General features: G+C 43.4%; 1 protein-coding gene across 3 annotated transcripts in view; it reads left to right on the forward strand.

Annotated features, from left to right (window-relative positions):
* VPS8 (VPS8 subunit of CORVET complex) overlaps positions 1-20,932 on the forward strand; it is an 86,198-nt gene that overhangs the window by 7,951 nt on the left and 57,315 nt on the right. For all 3 annotated transcript variants that reach the window (XM_074877949.1, XM_074877947.1, XM_074877948.1), the window contains exons 7-15: positions 8,321-8,445; positions 9,981-10,067; positions 11,477-11,544; positions 12,171-12,324; positions 12,421-12,480; positions 13,334-13,441; positions 16,684-16,764; positions 17,806-17,976; positions 20,556-20,630. In XM_074877949.1, coding sequence (XP_074734050.1) covers positions 8,321-8,445; positions 9,981-10,067; positions 11,477-11,544; positions 12,171-12,324; positions 12,421-12,480; positions 13,334-13,441; positions 16,684-16,764; positions 17,806-17,976; positions 20,556-20,630 — 929 coding nt within the window. The remainder of the gene's footprint in view (positions 1-8,320; positions 8,446-9,980; positions 10,068-11,476; positions 11,545-12,170; positions 12,325-12,420; positions 12,481-13,333; positions 13,442-16,683; positions 16,765-17,805; positions 17,977-20,555; positions 20,631-20,932) is intronic.

A 20,932-nucleotide genomic window follows, 5' to 3' on the forward strand; every position in this document is an offset into this window, starting at 1 on the left:
AAGACTTGCCTTCCTGGGTATTTAGATATTAAACTATTTGATGCTATTTGCTTAATCCGGTATTGAAACAGTTACGGGATGTGCTTAATCTCAACATAAATAACTTCTTATCTGCTACAGTTGACACATGATCTTACTGAGTTCTTAGTAGTAGACTTTATAGTTTTTCTAAAAGTTGGCGAGTACGTGGAGATGTCCAATATCACTACTATGGAATGCATTTTTACTCTGATTTTCCTGTTGTTCTCTCTATATGCAGACACTATGAAGTCAGTAAGCTTTTAAACAAGAAGCTGTTCACTGCAAGTGTCATAATAGAGAGATATTCTTTTTAGCATTTTACACTCCAGAAGGGGCTCAAAGACTTTATATAAGCCTGCACAGAGGAAGGGTCATTCTTACCTTTGGTATTATTTCTGCATCAAGTCCTGTTTAAGAGGATGCACCACTGAATGTCCGAGGTGCTTAGTGTGCTATGGTATTGCAGTTAATGTATTTGGTAAGATTTGTTTGTTCTGCTCAGTGCAAGTGTGTTTAAACAAAGTTTTCTTTGTTATGGCATTGATTACTTTGGACCAACTTATTTACTGTTATTTTGGCCATGGTCTTTGCAAGGCTGTGTAGTCTGAAACACATAAAGTTATTGTTTGTACAGCCGCGTACTGGGCTGTATTATCACAAGTGCATTCAGCAGGTTGAGGAAAACTATTACTCTGCTCTGCACTTGTGAGATGACATCTGACCTTCTGTGGCCAGTTTGGGGCTGCTCAGTACAAGACAGACATCGATGTACCGCAGTGAGCCCGGTGGAAGGGGGTCGCCAAGACGAATACAGGGCTGAAGCACATGATGCATGAGGAGAGGCTGAGAGAATTGGGTTTCTCCTGCATGGAGACAAGGTGGCTGAGGGGATGTTCATGTTGCTATCTTCTACTACCTGATGGAAAGGGAGAGAGAGACTCAGACCCTTCTGAAAGGTCCATGGTGTTAGGTAAGAGGCAGTGGACCCAAGTTGCACCATGGGAAGCTCAGATTAGATTTTTCACCATGACGGTGCTGAAGCATTTGATAAGGGTTTAGAGGTTGTGGAGTCTGCTTCCTTGGGGGGTGTTGAAAGCTCAACAAGGCCCTGAGCAAGCTGATCTCGTTGACTTTGCTTGGAGCACCAGGACTGGGCCAGAGACCTCCGCAACTCCCTTGCAACTGAAGTTATTCTGTGAGTCTATTTAAAGGTGATGAGGAACGAAAGAACATCATCCAAATTTGTTTCAGATATGGGCATGAATGTTCCTGTACAATTCTGTTCTCTGTGAAATTCTGTCAGTTCTGTAACTAAAACTTGGGTGTTGACCCCAGTGCTCTCAGATCTATCCTGCAGAGAGGAAATCATCGCAGGATATGGCTGTATAAGGCCACCTTGTGTGCAAAAAGAAGGGATTAGTGTTCTGGCTTGGTTTTATTCTGTAATTTAAACCAGCAGTTTATGTCTGTAGACCAATCAATTTCTGTAATTTTTTTACAGAGATATTTTTCTACTAGGTGTGTTAATTAGGATGAGATTTACTCCCTCAATTTTTGTAAGCTGTGTGCCTGGTTTATACTGTACAATGAAACATCACCTTTTTTTGCCTGCAAAATGTAGTTCTATTTTCTGTTTGAACACTGCTGATGTTCAAATTTCTCTGAATAGTTTTGTGACAGTAGCAAATTTTTTAACCCTTTATTTTTTCTTTCATACATGTGACTTTATGTAGCTATTTCATTTGTCTCTTTCTAAGTCCACCTGTACCTCTTGACTTGTCTGCTTTGTCCTTTGTAAGGAAGACCTGGGTAGCTTTCATTCTGCTTTTTTGAATGCTTCTGTTGGCTCTTGATAAATTATCACAGTACAGTTCTCTGTGCATCTAACCTTTGAAAAACAATATTTTTCTTGTGGATTAGAGTTGGATTAGATGCCCACTCTTTGCCATCTTGTAAGTGTTGCAGAAGTGTTGGTAGGAAGGGATGTCTGGAGGCCTGTAGCCATGCCGTTTGGTGTGGGACTGTCACCAATAACTGGGTCAAGGCAGCTCTGGCTTTGTCTAGCCAAGTCTAGAAGAACTCTTACGGATGGAAAATACTGCCCAACAGGCAAATGTGTGTGCATACACTCCTCTGGTAACCTGCTCCAGGGCCACATAATCTTGCAGGGGAAAAAAAATTCCTAACAACCCTCTAAACCTTTCAATTTGCCATTTCTGGTATTTGCTGTTTATTACATGATCTGACATTACTGAGAAGAGTTTCATGCTCTCATTTTTTACCTATTTTTCAGGTAGTTTATCTTCTATTTGATGCTTTGTTGCCACATTTGGATAATGACAGTTTTTTATGCCTTAAGAATATGACCCTTAGCTTGTTTCTAGTGATGTGCTCACTTGGGGGATTTTTTTTTTTTTTTTTTTATATAAATGAGGGCCATCCTTTTGCTAAATTCTTTCTGAAACTTGTCTGGAAACTTGTGAGCATTGTGCAAATGAACAATGGTGCTGTGTGCCATGACTTTCCTTGAGGATTGCTAGCTGGAGTGGAGAAGTGCTCTCCCAACAAGCCTGTAACAATAAACAAATAATCTTCTGAGGTTTTCTTCCTCCATCTTCCTAGAAGAGCCAAGGGGTTTTTACACTACTCAAAAACTAGCCCTTAAACAGAACTCACTGAAATTTTTCAGTGAGTTATTTTTCATGGAGACTATGTTCTGAGCAGAAAATTTCTATATAGCTAAACTTTGGTTTGATTAGCATCAAACCATTTATTTCCTCTGTTGGCAGTAAAACTTATGGGTGGTGTCCTAAGTCTTTGTTGAGGTGTGGAAGTAGCATGATGTCTTGAGAGAACAGGTAGTGTAAGTACCTAAAGACAGCATTAAAACTAGATTTTGGGGACCTTGGTTGTTTTTAGAAGTTAATGGGGAGTTGATTGGCTGATGGTAACTGTTGAAAATAGTTTTACTAATTATGTCACTGTGAACTTCCAGTTTTATTTCCTCTCAGATTTTTTTGGTCTTCAATACAATGAAGTCCAAATTTATGAACTCGTTTTTCTTCAGCGATTTCATATGTTTTTTAAACCCCTGGTTTAAAACCACTAGCTATTACTTGAATAAATCAAAAGGGGAAATGTTAACAAAAGGAAAACACTATGAGCAAAATCTGAAGGTTCTCTCTGTCTTTGAAGATTATCGCATATATGCTGTTAACCAACTTCACTCTTTTGTATTGATTTCTGGCTTTTTCTTTCCTCTTTTTGCCCTTTCTGTGTGGACTGGAAAGGAAAAGGTACAGTAACACTGCACCATGCACGTACCCTGCATGAACAACTCCTGTCTTGCCCAGTTTGCATGTTGTCTGTGCCAGAATTTAGGATGCCAGATAAGCAGCAAGTAAGGCAGTGCAGTAGCCAGTCAGTGGATAATACTGCTGGCCGGTTTGGGAATTGGTTATTGAATGCATGTGCATTGCACACTTATAAATTCTCCAGGCAAGAACAGCACAGGAACAGCTAAATGTGTTAGTTATAATGTTTTAGGGCATCAGGTCCGTAGCTGTTTGTAAAGGCATTATTTTGGGGTAGGACAAAGGCTCTCCCATGAGATCATCCATCTATTTCTGCCTGAGAGCTGTCAAGTGGGAGTGCTATGGAGTAGGAACCCAATTCAAAGAGCCACAAGCCAGAAATTCTGTGAAAGCCATGCAAGCAGGCAGCGACTTCTGAAAGCCCTGCTCACGCACTGGTTTTGCAGCTGAGGAGGGAGCAGTGGGTTCCTGATGTGGTAGCCACAGGTGGTCTGACTTAACCCCTGCTCTGAGTAATCATTTCACTAGCTGAAGCCGAGGAGAGGAGGTGGGGAGCAGAGTTCAGCCTGCCTTGGTTTAGGGGACAGCTGCTGTGTTGTTGGGGGAGAGGGTGTCTGCAGCCTGTCCCATTAGCTCCCTGTCTGTTGTCCTCCTGATTCCCAGGCCCAGGAGGGATATACCTTCTGGGAGAGCATTTACTGCTACCCTGCCTGATAAAGGTGGGAGGAAAGGACCTATTTGTAATATTTGAGAAATTTTGCAGGAAATAAAGCAGGCCTTTTAACCTCAGGAAAATCATGGCTTAAGGAAAAGATCTTGATGAAAACCTGGTGATCTGAGATCACCTTTGTTCCACCATTTTGAAAAAGCTTTTTGTGCTTAATCCTAAATGTGTCTTAATTCAAAACTGGTAATATTAGTCTGGAAGATAATCAGATCAGTTTTTATAACCTTTTGCTCTTATCCATTTTTGCTACTCTACCAGAGCTCATTGATTCAGTCATGTTGCTTTTCTTTGGAAGCAATTTCATCCATTTTATTGGTAGTCAGTTTTTTGAAAAAAATCTTACCTGATGGCTCCTCCTTGTGTGTCATCTTTTGACTGGCTGGAAACGAGAACAAATACTGGCATGGGTTTTTCTGGGGTTAGCTTTCCAAGTGATCATTTCTCAACTCTGAAAATGCATCTCTGGCAAACAATGGGTGCTTCCTTCTTAGGAAGGAATAACTTGAGTCACACAAAGCATTTAATTTTGGGGTGGAGTGAGGCTCTTGTTTGGTTTGAATTGACATTGTGAGGGAAGAAGAAAATGGATTTGAAAGTTTATGTGGGTGTATATATATAAAGACGTAAAGCTGGATTGAAAGTAGTAGTGATTCTGAAGCTGTTGCCCTTTTCAGAGGAAGCTGTGAAAGATTCTCCTTTTTCATGCCTTACAGGAAACAGGTTATTGACTTATTGACAGGTTTAAGCTGAAGTGGAAGGAACAGGATGCAATTCACCTTTAATAGCAAGAGCTGCAGTTAGCAGATGGTCTTTTTGTAAATGAGCTATGTTTCCAGACCTCTGGAACAGGAATTATTTCTTTGGGACTTGAGAGACACCATTCGGAGAATATATCTGTGGGGAACTTGCTTTCCAGCTATAACTCTGTGTTCTCTGAGCTTTCATGGAAATCTTCCATGATTTTTCTTCTTTTTCTTTGACCTGTTCTGATCTATGCCATGTACACCCTTGTCACAGTGATGTCAAGGTGTTTTCTAGTAGCATGGCAAAGAAAGATGTTTATTTCCATCACATGGCTTCCACTGTCATCTTAAATAGCATGGCCAGCAGGGACAGGGAAGGGATCTTACCCCTGTACTTGGCACTGGTGAGGCCGCACCTCGATTACTGGGTTCAGTTTTGGGCCCCTCACTCCAAAAAAGCCATTGAATGACTCGAGCGTGTCCAGAGAAGGGCAACGGAGCTGATGCAGGGTCTGGAGCACAGGTCTGATGGGGAGCGGCTGAGGGAACTGGGGGGGGTTTAGTCTGGAGAAGAGGAGGCTGAGGGGAGACCTCATGGTCCTCTACAACTCCCTGAAAGGAGGGTGCAGAGAGGGGGGATGAGTCTCTTGAGCCAAGGAACCAGCGCCACAAGAGGGAATGGCCTCAAGCTGTGCCAGGGCAGGGTCAGACTGGCTCTTAGGAAGGATTTCTTTGCAGAAGGGGTTGTTGGGCGCTGGAATGGGCTGTCCAGGGCAGGGGGGGAGTCCCCATCCCTGGAGGGGTTGAAGAGTTGGGTTGACCCAGCGCTGAGGGATCTGGTGGAGTTGAGAACGGTCAGTGTGAGGTTCATGGTTGGACTGGAGGAGCTTCAAGGGCTTTTCCAACCGAGATGATTCTGTGATTATCCTAATAAGGATAGCTGTGTGCAGAGCAATGGCCTTAGTTTTGAAGCGTTTCCACTGCCTTGTGCTTGGTACTAGAGGTAGTGGCAGAAATACCCTGCCTGGCCCCTGGAGCAGAAGGTGCTGTGGTTTGCTGTGGCTCTGTGGCATCAGACTGACCTTCAGGAAGGCTCTGTGTTATGCTTGAGTGGCAGATGCAATGAATTGCATGTTGCTTTTCTAACTTCTTGCTATGGTGATACTGAAGTAGTTTTGGCTCCATGTTCCTCTTATGTATTGACTGATGGCAGCCATTCACAGTATAGTCACTTGAATTGTATATATCCTTTGTTTAGTTAAACATGAGTGTCAAGGCTCATAAAATTTAGATATATATTTAAACAGTAACTTGTGTGACTGTCAGAACTTTCAGAGCTGCTTCTGTACATGTAGGTTCAGCCAGTTTGAACCTTCATATTCTCCTTGGCTTTCAGAATTTTATCTTGAACAATGTCACATTCATTTGGAAAGCTAATGAAAAGTAGTGTTTTGCACAGTTTCTGATTATTTAACAGTGAAAAATAATCTTCATCTACCTATAGTTTAACTGAACATCTCTTACAGTAGTAGCAGTATCTTTATAAAATGTTTTTAAGTGTTAACAAGCAAATGTCAATTCTCTTTAGAAAGTGCAACTCCCCTGTTCTGTATTTGGCATAAGTCAGACTGTAGAAAAAGATGCTCCGTGCAGCATCAGGTGTTGTGCTGGCAGGCACAGCAGAGCAGAAGTCCATGAAGAACAGGTAGCTTTTCCCAGAACTGCCTGGGCTGCTTGACACCTGATGAAGAGATGGTATGGTCAACCCAAGGCACCTTTCTCTTTTCCTCCCACACATTTCAAGAGCAGAGTTCTTCAACATTCACAAGAATCCTGATGTCTCTGAGCACCCATAACATATGGTGTCCTATTGACCATTATTGTTGCCATGTTTTAGATCAAAACTGACAGTTTTCTGTGATATCTGAGCCTTGCTTGTGCATTTGCAAGACAGAGCACGGCCTTTCTGTCTCTCCTAGGCTCTGTCTCATTTGGTGTGCAGAACAAGTGGTGTTTGTAACACCCTCTCCATCCCACTGTCCAGATTTTGCAGGAAAAGGAATTTTTTTGGGGGCACAAGAGCAGATGAGTTTATTGACGCAGATGCAGGAAAACAAGGAATAGAGTGGAAAAAGTATTTGAACTTGGCCCTAGCCTCTTTCTGCTCACCCTAAACAGTGCTTTAGAGTAATCCGTGAGTTCAGGTACTCTTCTTGCCAGCGTTTCAGTCCTCTCACTAATGCCTCTTCATACTGGTACAATTTGGAAAGGTGACTCCCACTCTGTGTGTGCTCAGCCATCAATCTGTCTGTGCAGATTGATGAATGCATCCCTTTGTATGGGGGAAGAAATGGGGGAGATGTCCATGCTCTGTTTCACATCTAGCACATTGCTAGCAGTGCTGCAACTTGGAGAAATGCGTCCCATGCCTTGGGCAGCTCTTCCAGGGTGTTTCTGGTGCTCAGCTGCTGTCTGCTCCCTGGATCCTGTCTTTTCCCTTCCTTGCTCAAGGTGTAGTCCTGCATGCAGTGTTTTCTGGTGCTTCTGATGCATTTCAAATCTCTAGTCTTCATTCCAAGAATCCTCACAAAGCATCTTTTTGCTTCCTCCCCCACTCAAAATTTTGCAGGACAAAACCAGACAGAGGTGGAAAAAGCAGATCCAGAACATTTATTTTCTGAGCTTTTAAGGGCAATGCACCAAAGACAGGCAGAAGGTTATCATTCATAATGCCTGAAGTGCAACATCTCATAAAGCAATTTTTAGTCAGTTGTGGAAGCAGACAAGAACTTGGCGCAGACAGAAGTGCCTGCTGTTTGTTGTCTGCAGGGGGCAAACAGGGCACAGCCATGCAGCAGTGCAGTCCCTAGGAGACTGTGGAGGCATTAGCACCTCCTTTGCAGTAGCCTGTGTCTCAGGAAGGGAAGTTCTGTCACAGTGTGGTGGTCATTGCTGTTTCCTTATGAAGTAAGAGCTGTGTGCAGTAGAACTCATCAAGCATTTTACCTGTGCAGCCTGGAGACACAAGTTCATTCTTCCTCCAGCTTCTGGCCTTTACCAACAAAACTGAAGAATAGAAGTTACGTAAAATGGCACTTACCAAAAGCTTGTATTGGGGATGTTCAAATTGGCATATACATAAGGCTCAGAAGATAGAATTAATTTTCTGTCATCTTCCTTGCTACAACCATTGCAGAATAGCAAAAGGAAAGCTAGATATTGCTTTGACTTTTCTAAGTAGTTTCTTCTTCAGTTTGTAATACCTCTGCATTTCCATATTCCCTGTACCTCTTTCATACTTTTGAAAATAATTTTTGTATTTCCCTGCAAGTGTCCCACTACCTCTGTACTAATATGTGCCTTCATCTTGTAAACTCTTTTTTAAGAACTTAACTGCAAGCCTGTGAATCATTAATGTACCCCAAGTGAATTGTCTACATAAATAATTGCATGATGTTAATTTTAATCATTGCTCTTTCTTTCTCTCTAATTTCTTACTAATTGTTCTGCTCTAGATCAAAACCAGGCTCTTCGGCTGTGTCTGGGCAGCACTGCTGTTGGGGCCCAGTATGGGGCTATCTCTGCTCTCAGTATCAACAATGACTGTTCGAGGCTCCTGTGTGGCTTTGCGAAAGGACAGGTAATTCCCATCGGGTGAGACGGTCCAGTGCTCTGCCCTCCTGCAGACGCTATCCAGAGGTGACAATAGCTCCAAGCCAAGCACACTCAATATGTAGCTGTTTGTAGTTGGTTTTGGGCTGAGAAGCAGTGTGCCTGCCTTGAGCTGCTCAGAGGTTTTTTGGCCAGCCAATTCCTGCATCCAAGCGAGCTAACTCAGATTGTTTGGGGTAGGTTTCTGTGGAAGAAATGGGTAATACAGAATATAGTGAAGGATTCAATTAATTGTGGCTCATTGTGACATAAGTCTTGCTCCTTATAAACTGAAATGTGCAATGGCGCATCAGGACAACCAGTTTAGTCTTTTTAGGTCACTTTGTGAAATCTATGCTTTGTAATTAAAGCTAGTTTTTACTGTGGTGATGACTTGAAATTCTTGAAACTCATATCCAGCCCCAAAGTTCATTTTTACTAATACCTTCTGTTGTATGATGGAAGCAGCATAGCTTTTGAATGCAGGGGGAAAAAGGGTCTGAGTTTGCTGTTGTAGTTTTATGCCCTTCTCTGAACCTAAAGAGAGAAAGCAATTCCTGAACAAAAGTTGTAAGGCTAAACCTAAACCAAAATGGATAGAAGTTAATCTGGCAAAATGTAGAGGTCCATGAAATACAAAGAAGGCTTCTTTTTTTTTCTTTTTAGTTTCATTTCATTTTGTTCCTTTGGCTTTCACCTTAATTCTAGATTAAAACACACTTCAATGCCTGTGGGCTAGATGACAGACTGCTCCAGACCGTGTGGAAATACAGATTTGATCCATGCAGAGCAGTGGCCAGTTTTAAATGACACTGAGATGAAATAGTTTGGAGCAGCAGTTCTGAAATCATCCGGTCTACAAAGCTTTGATGAAGATTTATGGAACCATATAAAATAGTATTTCCAATAAAAAGTTTGATTTAAATTGTAATCTCAGCTCTTCTGGGCTAAATATCCCTGAGTTATGCAGTTTATGACTTAGTTGAGGAATTGCCTGAATTTAATATCCAAGCTCAAGCCAAGCTGTATACTCCTACCTGACCTGTCATGCTGAGCAAACACAGAGAGACACGAGTGACAAGGTTCAGGGTAGCTGTGGGAGATGCTTGAGTTTTGCTGACGGGTGCTAGCAGAGATTATTCAACTGTTCACTGATCGTGTGAGAGAGAAATGCCACTTTGAACAGTGTTGTGTGGTAGCACAGTTATCTTACATTCTTTAATTGTGTTATCAAGCAGATAGCTGTGAGGTGAGTGAGTTTGGGCAGGTGGTGAGAGCTTGCCAAAAGGATGTGATTCACAGTTGTGAACATAACTCTAATGTCAACAAAAGTACAAGCAGAACAGTAAACTGCTTGTAAAAACAGGGTGGGAACAGATTTCAGACCACTTTTCTTTGATATGAAGACCCTACTAACCCAGGATGATATTGGGAATATAGAATTTTATTGATGTACAGACGCACAAGGTGATGGAGAGAACCCCTTGGCAGTAAACGTGTGTACTGAGAACAATCTGCTTGCAGATCACAATGTGGGATCTGGCCAGTGGGAAGCTGCTACGATCGATAACAGATGCCCACCCACCAGGAACAGCCATTTTGCACATCAAGGTAACAAACACTACATGTACTCCTTGTATACTACTATTTTTTTTTTCTTTCTATTTTCTTGTCTTGCGCAGACACTTGTGTCTGGTCTGATGTGTTGACTTTTTTTGTGTAGTACTTTTTAGATTTACAGATGAGAGCAGCTATCTGGGAGCTATATGATAACAGTATCCAGAGATGAGAAAAATGAGCAGAAATTCTATTTAAAAAAGAAACTGAGTATTTTGAGAGCTGAAATAAAAGCTGTGAGTTGTACTATAACAAACAACAGTTGTTGTCTGTTATAACTCCTTTCTCTGATGTCAAAATCTATGAAGAATTAGTTGCTAGAATTCATTTCTCTAAAACTTGCAGTGGTTTGAACTGAATACATGACTTGACAACTTTAAACAAGAGTCTGAAGTGTAGAAAGAAGCTTCTGTCAGCAGTTTTTCAGATAATTTATTGAGAATGTTTGGGTTGAAAGAGAAATCATCTGTGGTTTCTTGTTCAACATAGTGTTGTTGTCTCACACAAACTCGTATCTGATTTTGTGCATGGCTTTGTTTTATGTGGACCTCTCCTACCAGAGCATAATGCTCCTTGGCAGCCTGGTCAGAGCAGTGACTTTGGCGCATCACCCAAACTTTTCTCTCTTCTTTCCTGAATTTCGCTGAGACATCCCAGACCCGTACAGTGTCACACATGGAATTAGTGTAGCGGGTTTCATGGGGCACGTCGCTCAAGGACAGGTTCTCGTGTGCTGGTTCGTCTGACCTGGCTAACCAAAAATGTTTTGTGGGCGTGAAGGTGCCCTCTTACTGCTACATCTTCCACGCTTCCATCTGTGCCCCTGTGCCAGGTCCTCTGCTCCTAGTTGTCCCCTTCTCTAGCTCGTGACCCGCTGGCAGTCCCAGCATTGAAGAGTACTCAGACACTGCTGCACTGCCTAGATGCTTGTGCTGCTAGATGCTGGGTTGCAAAGTCCTCCAGAAGGGAGCCTCAGCTGTGGCTGTGACCCTTTCTTATCTTGATTATTTGATATCATTAGGAGTTCTGGATGTTTCTGATTTTGGTCTGTTTGTGACTGCAGCCTATTCACCAGCTCTGGCACCAACTCATGGGCTCGAGGCTGGACAGGTTTTGGTATGCTGTAGTGCTGAGCTGCAGTAGAAAGTAATGGGACTTTCGTAACAAAATCTAGCAACAGGACTTGCTGGAGGGGTGAAGATGAAACACAAAGCCTTGCTTTTTTTTACACATAAAAAAGCCAGTAATTGTCTCAATGCTGTATGTTAAAGGTGTTTTTCCTGGTAAGTACAATGCTTGTACTTTTGTATACTGTTAATAATGCCATAGCATAGATTTTTCTACCTTTTTTTTTTTTTGTGGTTTATTTCTTAGTGCCGCTTTTAATCTAATTATCTGCTCAGTTTACAGATGACCCGACGCTTGCAATTTGCAATGACAGCGGAGGCTCCGTATTTGAACTGTCATTTAAGTAAGACAACTTTAAGTACCCATAGAAAGTACAAGAAACTACTGTTGGGTCATAGTTTCTAAAACCTAAAAAACCCCATTGGAACCAATGAAGCAACTGTCTGAATGTTGAAAGTATAATTTAGGGCTGCGGTGTAATTTCACAGCTGAAGCAAGATGCTATCTGACAGTGTAATAGTCAAAGAATAGCCTAAGTTATTAAGGTATCAGTGTATTGTCCAGAATCTTGGCATTCCTTCTGGGCTCTTGGTAGTTGTCATAAAAGTGCTGCCTCTTGCTTTGCTTTGTTTCATGAGCGAGAGCTGCCCTCAGTAACTGCTCGTTTTTCTCTTGGCCTCTTCAAGAGGAGGAGGGACAAGGAGGAAGGATTGACAGTCTAGGAAGTCTCATCATGTCCAGAAATTTCCAAAACTTTACTGTTAAATAAGATCTTAAGGAATTCTTGTCTGTATCTGAGCAGCTGTATGGGACTGCTTCCAGTGGCACACTAAAAGTGATCCCTGGAGCTGTGTAAAGGACTTCTTAAAAAAATAATATTTATGAAGGATCACTCTTGAGATTTCATGAGATTGTTGGGCTGATCTCTTCTTGATAGCTGGCCACCAAGCTGACTTCTCTTCTTTGCAGGAGGGTTATGGGAGTGAGAACGTGTGAATCTCGATGTCTCTTCAGTGGCTCAAAGGGGGAAGTTTGCTGTATTGAACCATTACATGCAAAAGTTGAGCTGAGAGACCATCCTATCACCCAGTATTCACTGCTGGCCATGGCCTCCTTAACAAAGGTAACTTGCTGCTTGCTTTTGTGTGAGAAATCACAAAGGAGAAGTTTTCTGGTATATACTCAAACAATTTATTTTACCTTTCTGTTTTTCTTGAAGATACTGGTTATTGGCCTGAAGCCATCTCTGAAAGTGTGGATGACCTTTCCTTACGGTCGTGTGAGTAATGAAGCCAAACAGTTGCTTTTTGGTTTATGGCTACAAACAGTTCCTAGAGTGAAGGGGATGAGATTAGGACCAGGTGTTTCGTATCGCTACGTTATCAGGACACAGTAAACTCTGCATTGTGGAACTGCAGCGATAATCTGTTTGTCTGATGTGTGCACATTGTGGGCAGAGAGGAGGCAGAAAGGCTCCTTTCAGCTCTACCTGTGTGAAGATGCTGAATTTCTTCAGTAAATAGGAAGGGAGGAACGCTGGAGCCCCTCAGCTTTGTCTTCCCTGGTGCAGCCTGGATGCACCCACAGATGGGATGTTGACCTCATTATGGCTACAGTCACCTTGGACTGGGGCCATTGCTTTACATAAGAACCGTACCATAGAGCCCTTAATTGCAGGGACAGAGAAAAAAGTGGAATTAGAGGACTAAACAGTCCTCTAAACTCTTAATTATTTGCTTTCATTAGTCTCTGGTATAATTCTTGAAAAAGCAGCGGGGGGAAGATGTGGGATATGTTAGATGGGGAGAATGGAGACAAGGTGGCTAGCAAGCTGCCGCTTGCCTTAGTCCATCAATACGTATGAGATTGGATCTACATTAAGCAGCCAGGACACAGGTTTTGTTCTGAGTGGCTGTCCACTTTCCCAAGAGACACACATTGCCCCTAAACCGTGTGGCTGGACCAAAGAGCACAAGCTACTGCTCAGCTGTCGGTACACCAGGAAATTGCTTTACAGCCTGTGTGTGTACATGGCAAAGTCAGTGAGTAGCAGCTGATGAACAGCCTGTGCCCTGGGACTGAGGTTTCTGCCGTGTGTATCCTAAATGCTGGCTGTGCTTTTTGTCTAACAGATGGACCCTTCTAGTGTCCCTCTTCTGGCGTGGCACTTTGTGGCCATACAGAACTCTGTGAACCCCATGCTTGCATTTTGTCGAGGAGATGTCGTTCATTTTCTTCTGGTAAGCCTTGGATGTTTTATGCTGCTTTTCAGATAGTTACATCTTATTCAACATATTCAGCTGACTGTGCCTCTGTCTCAGTGACAGTATGATATCTGTACCTGCTGGGGATGTCTGCAGCTTGCAACCAGCTTGGGAAAACAAACCTGTTGGTCACTGCTCTTCAGCAATCAGTGGTGCCCTTCCCTGAGAATCACAGAATGATTTGTGAGCTGGAAGGGACCTTAAAGATCTTCTAGTCCCAACCCCCCTGCCACGGGCAGGGACACCTTCCAACAGCCCAGGTTGCCCAAAGCCTCGTCCAACCTGGCCTTGAACCCTTCCAGGGAGGGGGCAGCCACAGCTTCTCTGGGCAACCTGTGCCAGGGCCTCACCACCCTCACAGTAAAGAGTTTCTTCCTTAGATCTAATCTAAATCTACTCTCAGTTTAAAATTGTTACTCCTCGTTCTATCTCTATACCCCCTGATCAAGAGTCCCTCCCTGCTTTCCTGTAGCCCCTTTCAGTACTGGAAGGCCTCTGTAAGGTCTCCCCGGAGCCTTCTCTTCTCCAGCTGAACACCCCCAACTCTCTCAGCCTGTCCTCACAGGGGAGGTGCTCCAGCCCCTGATCATCTTCGTGGCCTCCTCTGGCCCCGCTCGAGCAGGTCCGTGTCCTTCTGATGTTGGTGCCCCCAGAGCTGGACACAGCATTACAGGGGGGTCTCAGGAGGGCAGAGTAGAAGGGGAGAATCCCCCTCCTCGCCATGCTGGCCACACTGCTCTTGATGCAGCCCAGCACACAGTTGGCTTTCTGGGCTGTGAGTGTACATTGCTGGCTCACAGTCAGTTTTCAATCCTCTAATACCACCAAGTCCATCTCCTCGGGGCTGTTCTCCATCCACTCCTCGCCCAGCCTGGATTTGTGCTTGGGATTGCCCCAAGCCAGGTGCAGGACCTCAGCCTTCTCCATATCCCGGGTAACGAAGTCTCCTGTTTCCTTCCAGAAAGGGCCCACATTTTCCCTAGTCTCTTTTATCACCAACGTACCTATAGAAGCTTTTCTTGGTGCCCTGGCCAGATTTAATTCTGTCAGGGCTTTGACCTTCCTAAGCTGATCCCTGGCTGCTCAGACAATTTCTCTGTATTCCTCCCAGGCTCTCTGTCCTTGCTTCCACCCTCTGTAGGCTTCCTTTTTGTGTTTGAGCTTGTCCACGAGCTCCTTGTTCATCCACGCAGCCTCCTGGTGTTCTTACCTGACTTCCTCTTTGTTGGGATGCACCGCTCCTGAGCTTGGAGAAGGTGATCCTTGACTATTACCCAGCTTTCTTGGGCCTCTTTTCCCTCCAGGGCTTTATCCCTTGTTACTCTGCCGAGCAGATCCCTGAAGAGGTCAAAGGCTGCTCTCCTGAAGTGCAGGGTAGCGAGCTTGCTGTGTGCCCTGCTCGCTGCCCTAAGGATCTTCAGCTCTACCATTTCATGGTCACTGCAGCCAAGGCTGCCCTAGAGCTTCACATTCCCCACCAGCCCCTCCTTGTTGCTGAGAACAAGGTCCAGCATAGCACCTCTCCCCCTTGGCTCCTCTATCACTTGGAGACAGAAATTATCATCAATTGCATTCCAGGAGCCTCCTGGATTGCCTACGTGCTGCTGTGTTGTCCCTCCAACAGACACTGGGGTGGTTGAAGTGCCCCATGAGGACCCGGGCTTGTGAACGTGAGGCTTCTCCTATCTGTCTATAGAAGGCCTCATCCGCTCAGTCTTCCTGATCAGGTGGCCTGTAGCAAACCCCCACTACAACATCTCCTGTCCCTGCCCTTCCTTTAATCTTGACCCATAAGCTCTCAGTTGGCTCCTCACCCATCCCCAGTCAGAGCTCCCTGCACTCCAGCTGGGCACTGACATAGAGGGTGACCCCCGCCTCCTCATCTCCCCTGCCTGTCCTTCCTAAAGAGCCTGTGGGGACAATCTGGAGGCATGAGCTTTATGCATTCCAGAAGCGTTGATTTGCAGCTTATCTCATTTCTAGTGGAGGTAGTAGAATGTGGATTGTTTTCAGGGAGATCACATGAATTTGAGATACCGTTTTATTTTTTGCTTTAAAATATGAGTCTAGAAAAAACTTGTCTAAACCACTAAGAGATAAGAGCTTTCAGGTCCTGCTGGCACGTGACTTTAGGGCATGCTGCTCATCCTGTTTAGATCCACAGAAGTTTCACATGCAGATATGGTTGTTTGAAGATGATTTCATGTCTGATTTCAGTATGAGAGCAGTATCTAGGCTCCAGAAAATCTGGCATTTTGGCTTTGGAGTGCTAAGTTTCTTTCCCAGCTCTGGTTTTATCTTGGACTTTAAGCTTTGCTCAAGCACCCATACATTGTGCTGTCTAGATTGAATCCTCTTTCCCCTTTATCTTCTCTCTTGGTAAACTTGGAGAGAAAGAAAAGGGTGTACGTTTAAGCTTGTCTTGCTGGAGATGTCTGTGCGTGCAATAGCACGAGCCTCTGCACGGATACCCAGCTTGGCTATGGCCAGTGGTGCTCCTCTGCTTACAGGTTACTGAACAGCCATGTAACCTGAACTCAGGTCTCTCTTGCTGTACTTCAAATTGTCAAAATGTAAAAAACCCTTATTTTTCTTCACAGAATGCTTTTTAAAATGATGATTAATTAAAGCCAGTTTCACATTAGTGTTCTGTAGTTTTGACTTTTACGAGCAGAAAGCACAGTATTTCCTGCATGACATGAGAACCTTTGACTGGGAGTCGTCATGCAACATCTCCCTTCAGTTCAGTATTCCAGTGGGACTGAGCCCCTTGAGAGACAGTGAATGAGAATCAGTCCTGCTTCGGTGCTCTCTGTACAAGTGCTGGCGTTTGCACCCCTTTTAGAAACTGAATTGCCTTATATAATATGTGAGGTGGGGCAGGGGGGAACAAGCCCTTGAACACATGTAGTGCCAAATTGTTTATAACATACAACTCGTGTAGTACAAATAAATGATTTAAAGTTGATCCAGCAGAGGACATATATTTTTACTGCCCCCTGCTCAGAGCCTTCTGTTTCCTCACTTACATGAGTGTTTTTGAAAGCGAGACATTATGCTCCGTTTGAGAAGCGTGTGTGCTGCTACTGCACTCTCAGTGTGCTTGTCTGAGGGGAGCTCCAGACTCCTGGAGTTGGTGTGATGCCCTTTGGGAACAGAGAGGCTGCACTGAAGAAAGTCTTTGAGTTTGAGTCAGCCTTGTCTGATTTCTCTTTTAGGTAAAGAGAGATGATACTGGTGCAATACATGTCACTAAGCAGAGGCAGCTTCATCTACACTATGACCTCATCAACTTTACTGTAAGTCTCAATACTACAGGATGGTTAATTTTTTCTTTTTTGCACTAGTTTTCTTGTAAATGTATCTCAATAGTCTTTAGTTCTATACCATTGACTTTACAAATGTAGCCTAGGAAGTGGCTGTGTTTATCTGGGACTAACTAACCAAAGATGTCCTTAAACTTGGGACTTGGTAGAGAACCAGCACAAATGAAATAGCAAGTGGTAGCTAAAAGATAAAAAATTAGTAGTATGGAGGCAACAATACTGCCCTTTCTTTGGAAGGAGGGGTAGCCTTGTTGAGGAAATATTTTCAAGAGCCAGAGAGAATCTGGCAAGAAAGATTTTTATTCTGTATTATCACTAAAAAGAATGCAAGCTTGTAACTAGCTCAGTAAAATTCTAGTGTTTCCATATATGAGTGTTTTCTAAAGTACCGTAATTATTTGATGCTTTCAACAACAAAAAAAAATTGTTCAACTCTAAAACACGTTTACAGAACACAGCGAGTAAAACAAAATGCCAAGATGGACATCCACATAGATTGCAATTTGAAGTTTGGCTGTTTAAAAAAAATAAATATTGTGAAAGCAGTGAAAAAACATAAAAGCAGAATATTAATGTCAGGCTTTGAGTTAAGTTTAGATGTACTATTTCTCCTTTAATGCCTCCTGATGCCATATTTACCTCCTAAGGGATGTGAGAACAAGTGTTGTAGTAGTCTTGGTTTTGAGACCTTTGGGTAGAAAGTGTGCCAGAGCCTAAATAGTGCACCAAGGGGATAAGAACTCTGGTGGATTGCCATTTGTCTACAGGTGTTTTCTGTGAAGAAGGTTCCTTGTAATTTTTCTCAGTGTTAAAGATGATACTTCAGAAGGAGCCTCCTTATCTTTCCCTTTGGGGTTATGCATGTGTGCTGTGGTGAAGGACCGTGTATAGTGACAAAGCTACTAGCCATCCTAGAACTTCCTGTATTGATACTCAGGGATATGGCCAAAGCCTTTATAGTTGGCGTCTAATTGTGTATGCGTGGCTGAAATCTGCAATTTGTTGTTTTCTCAGTGGATAAACTCACGGACAGCAGTGCTTCTGGACAGTGTGGAGAAGCTGCATGTTATAGATCGTCAGACACAGGAGGAGCTGGAGACCATAGAGATCTCAGAAGTGCAGCTAGTCTACAACAGCAGCCACTTCAAATCGCTGGCTACAGGAGGCAACGTCAGCGAAGCCCTGGTAGGCACTAATGACCTGCTTGTGTTAGCTAACTCTGTTTCAGATATGCCCTAAGTGGAAGCCTAGAGCTTGGGGAAAAAAGCCTTTTTGAAGCATTTCAGAAATCATACACAGCATTGATGTGGCCACCTAACAGACAGTTCATGTTTCTTTCTGTGCATTGATGTTTTTATGAACTGCTCTTAAGTTACCAAGCTTTGTAATACTCTGTAGAGGGGAAAAAAGCTGATGTGCTTTATTCTTCAAGGATTCCTACAGGCATTTCTACTTCGTATGCTACAAATACTCTGCTGTAGCAGTGCCAGTACCTGCATTCCCTGCCCTTGTCTCATGGATTGCCATGCAGGGGTAGAGAGTATGAAACATATTGCCTACGCTTGTAGGTACTATACTTCTTTCTTGTTTGAAGTGAAAAACCAAAACCATCCATACTAGTGGAGGTTGCAACACTTCAGGCATTATGTTTTCTACTTTTTCCTCTTTTGTTTATTTGTCTGTTTATTTTGACTTTCATGCTTGTTATTTGTTTTATTTGAACCCTGGTGGTGTCTGGACATGTTCTGTTCCTGAAGTAGGTGTTAATTTCAGTGGCTCTTGACAGCTCCTGTAACCCACCTGTGCCTTCTGAGGCAGACTCACTTTGATGTAGTATTTGTATTGCCACAGCATTGTGAAGTTTTTTTAAAGCCATGGTTGTGGGACAGGTTATTGCTTTCAGTAGAAAACTAGTTTCTCTATTTTGGAAACAGTTTGCCAAGAGTGTGTGCAGGAAAGGGCCTTTCATCCTTGCATTCAAGCCTCCCAGTGCTTCACCAGAGTTAGCCCAGGGGTTCTGAAATTCCACAGCTGGACGATATGGTTCCTGTTCAATTCTGCTATAGCCCTGTGAGACTTGCTGGGCTAAACAACTAGCAGAAGGCTCATGTGGGTCTGTAGTTTGGATCCACAATTTCAAGCCCAGCATATAGTCACGACTCAGCTCCAGAAGCCCAAGGAGAAGTGCCTACAATGCAGGATGGCAGGATTTCATAAAAAAGACGCCTCTGTCATGGTTCCCTTTTTGTACCAAGGAACAGAATTCTGGCCATTCAGACTGGAAGAAGCACTGTGAGGAGTCTTTGCAGCCTTTAGGTCTACATAGCTGCTGTTTATCTGGCTTTCACTGCTTTATCCGCTTCACACTGCTAGCATTGCTGTCATTTTTTTCTGCTGCAGATGCGTGCTGAGGAAGAAAGAGGCAGAAGGTGGAGTCTAGTCTAAGTTAGCTTATGTACTGCCTGCCACGTGGCCTGGAATTCCCAGGCACAACCTCACAGAACATAGCTACAGATTGGCACTAAGGTGGTATACGAGCTCTCCTTGCTAGAATATGTCATTATTCAGAGCCTTTCACTCAATTCCAGAAATTCTGCAGTGTCCTGTGAGGACTTCTGGTGATTACCATCAAATCCAGAGACATGTGACTTGAAAAACTGGTGGGCCCAAATGAGTGCTGCCTGTTAGAATGCTATTGTGAGTCTAGAAAAGACCCCTACTTCATTCACAGACTGTAAGTGGCAGGTGAGATCTGAAGTCTATAACACCATTTTGAAACACTGAGGGTATAAAACAGGCAGTCTCTTTCCCTGCATTTCAGTAGGAATTACAAGACAACCTATTCCAGAGCAATTGAGTCAAGGACAACTTCTGATGGGAAGCTTGCTTTTTTTTCATGTCTCAGAGGATCAGAAATACACCTTTTCCTGTGTTAGTTCTGCAGAGACTCTGGAAGGCAAATCTTAGATGAGGTTGCTACTCCCATAAGAGATATTCTGGTTTCAGAGATGCTGTGTTTGTGGATGGAGACTGTGAGGCCCCATTCTTCTACTGCAGCGTCTAAAGAAAGATGCAGGGAATATCTTCTGCTTCAGCCTTAGGTTCTGTGCTGAGCAGGTTGAAGTGTTGTTACGGACACACTTTTCAGCAGTGGGAAGAGACCCAGGAAGCTTCCCTACCTGACCAGACTGAGAAAAGTACAGGACAAAGAGCTCTAGCTGGTGTAACCGCACAGCAGAGTGGGAAGTGAGTGCTGCCCATGCACTGTGGTAAAACCTCTGATTTTGATGCGATCCTCCATTTCTCACTTAGCAAATATGCCCATATAGAGCCTTTGGAACACTAGTTACTGGCACTCAAACTTCTAACTCTCACTTCAACAAAAGTCTTTCCATCTGTGTCTCCTACACATTTACTCTTGAGGAAGATTTGTGAAGAAGCAGATGGTAAGGAAAAAGCTCCCATAACTTTTTTTGCATCTGAGGATAGACACACAGCATGGCTTGTGGGTCCTTGTGACTCTGTCGTGTTTTCTGGGCAGCCAGAGCTTAGTAGTGCTTTAAGCTGCATTCACAAGCCAGAAGGAGTGGCAGCAGAGCTTTTTTACTTATCACTGCCCAGCAACCTGTGGTGGTCTCTCCCAATCCTCATTTTGTGATTTCTGAACTACAAAGTGTCCCTAAAGTTCACGTGTATATATGTTTCTTGGGAAACTTTACATCAACAAAAAGCAGTTTTACTTGCATGTCACTTTCTCCCTGTAGGCATTGGTTGGAGAGAAAGCTTGTTATCAGTCCATCAGCAGCTGTGGTGGTCAGATCTTCTACCTTGGAACTAAGGTAAATGTAGGGAGTTTTTAATAAAAATATGGGGCATTCACTGTTGAAGGTAGCTCATCTTCTGCGGAAGGGCAATTTTTTATTTTATGGTGTGAATCAGGGGTGGGTTATTCGTGCATGTATGTCATGGGATGAAAGAAATGTGCAGTAATTTGGTTTTAGCCAAGGTATGGGCTAAATAAGACATTGTCATAGCTTCATGGTATCCTGGTTCATGCTGCTTCAGGGTAGACTTAGTATTACTTTACTGACATCTTCTCTGTTCTAAGCTTCAATTTCTCTGTCCTAAATGTGCTAGTGAG

This window comes from Strix uralensis, chromosome 9, assembly GCF_047716275.1.
Source record: "Strix uralensis isolate ZFMK-TIS-50842 chromosome 9, bStrUra1, whole genome shotgun sequence".
Taxonomy (NCBI): Eukaryota; Metazoa; Chordata; class Aves; order Strigiformes; family Strigidae; genus Strix; species Strix uralensis.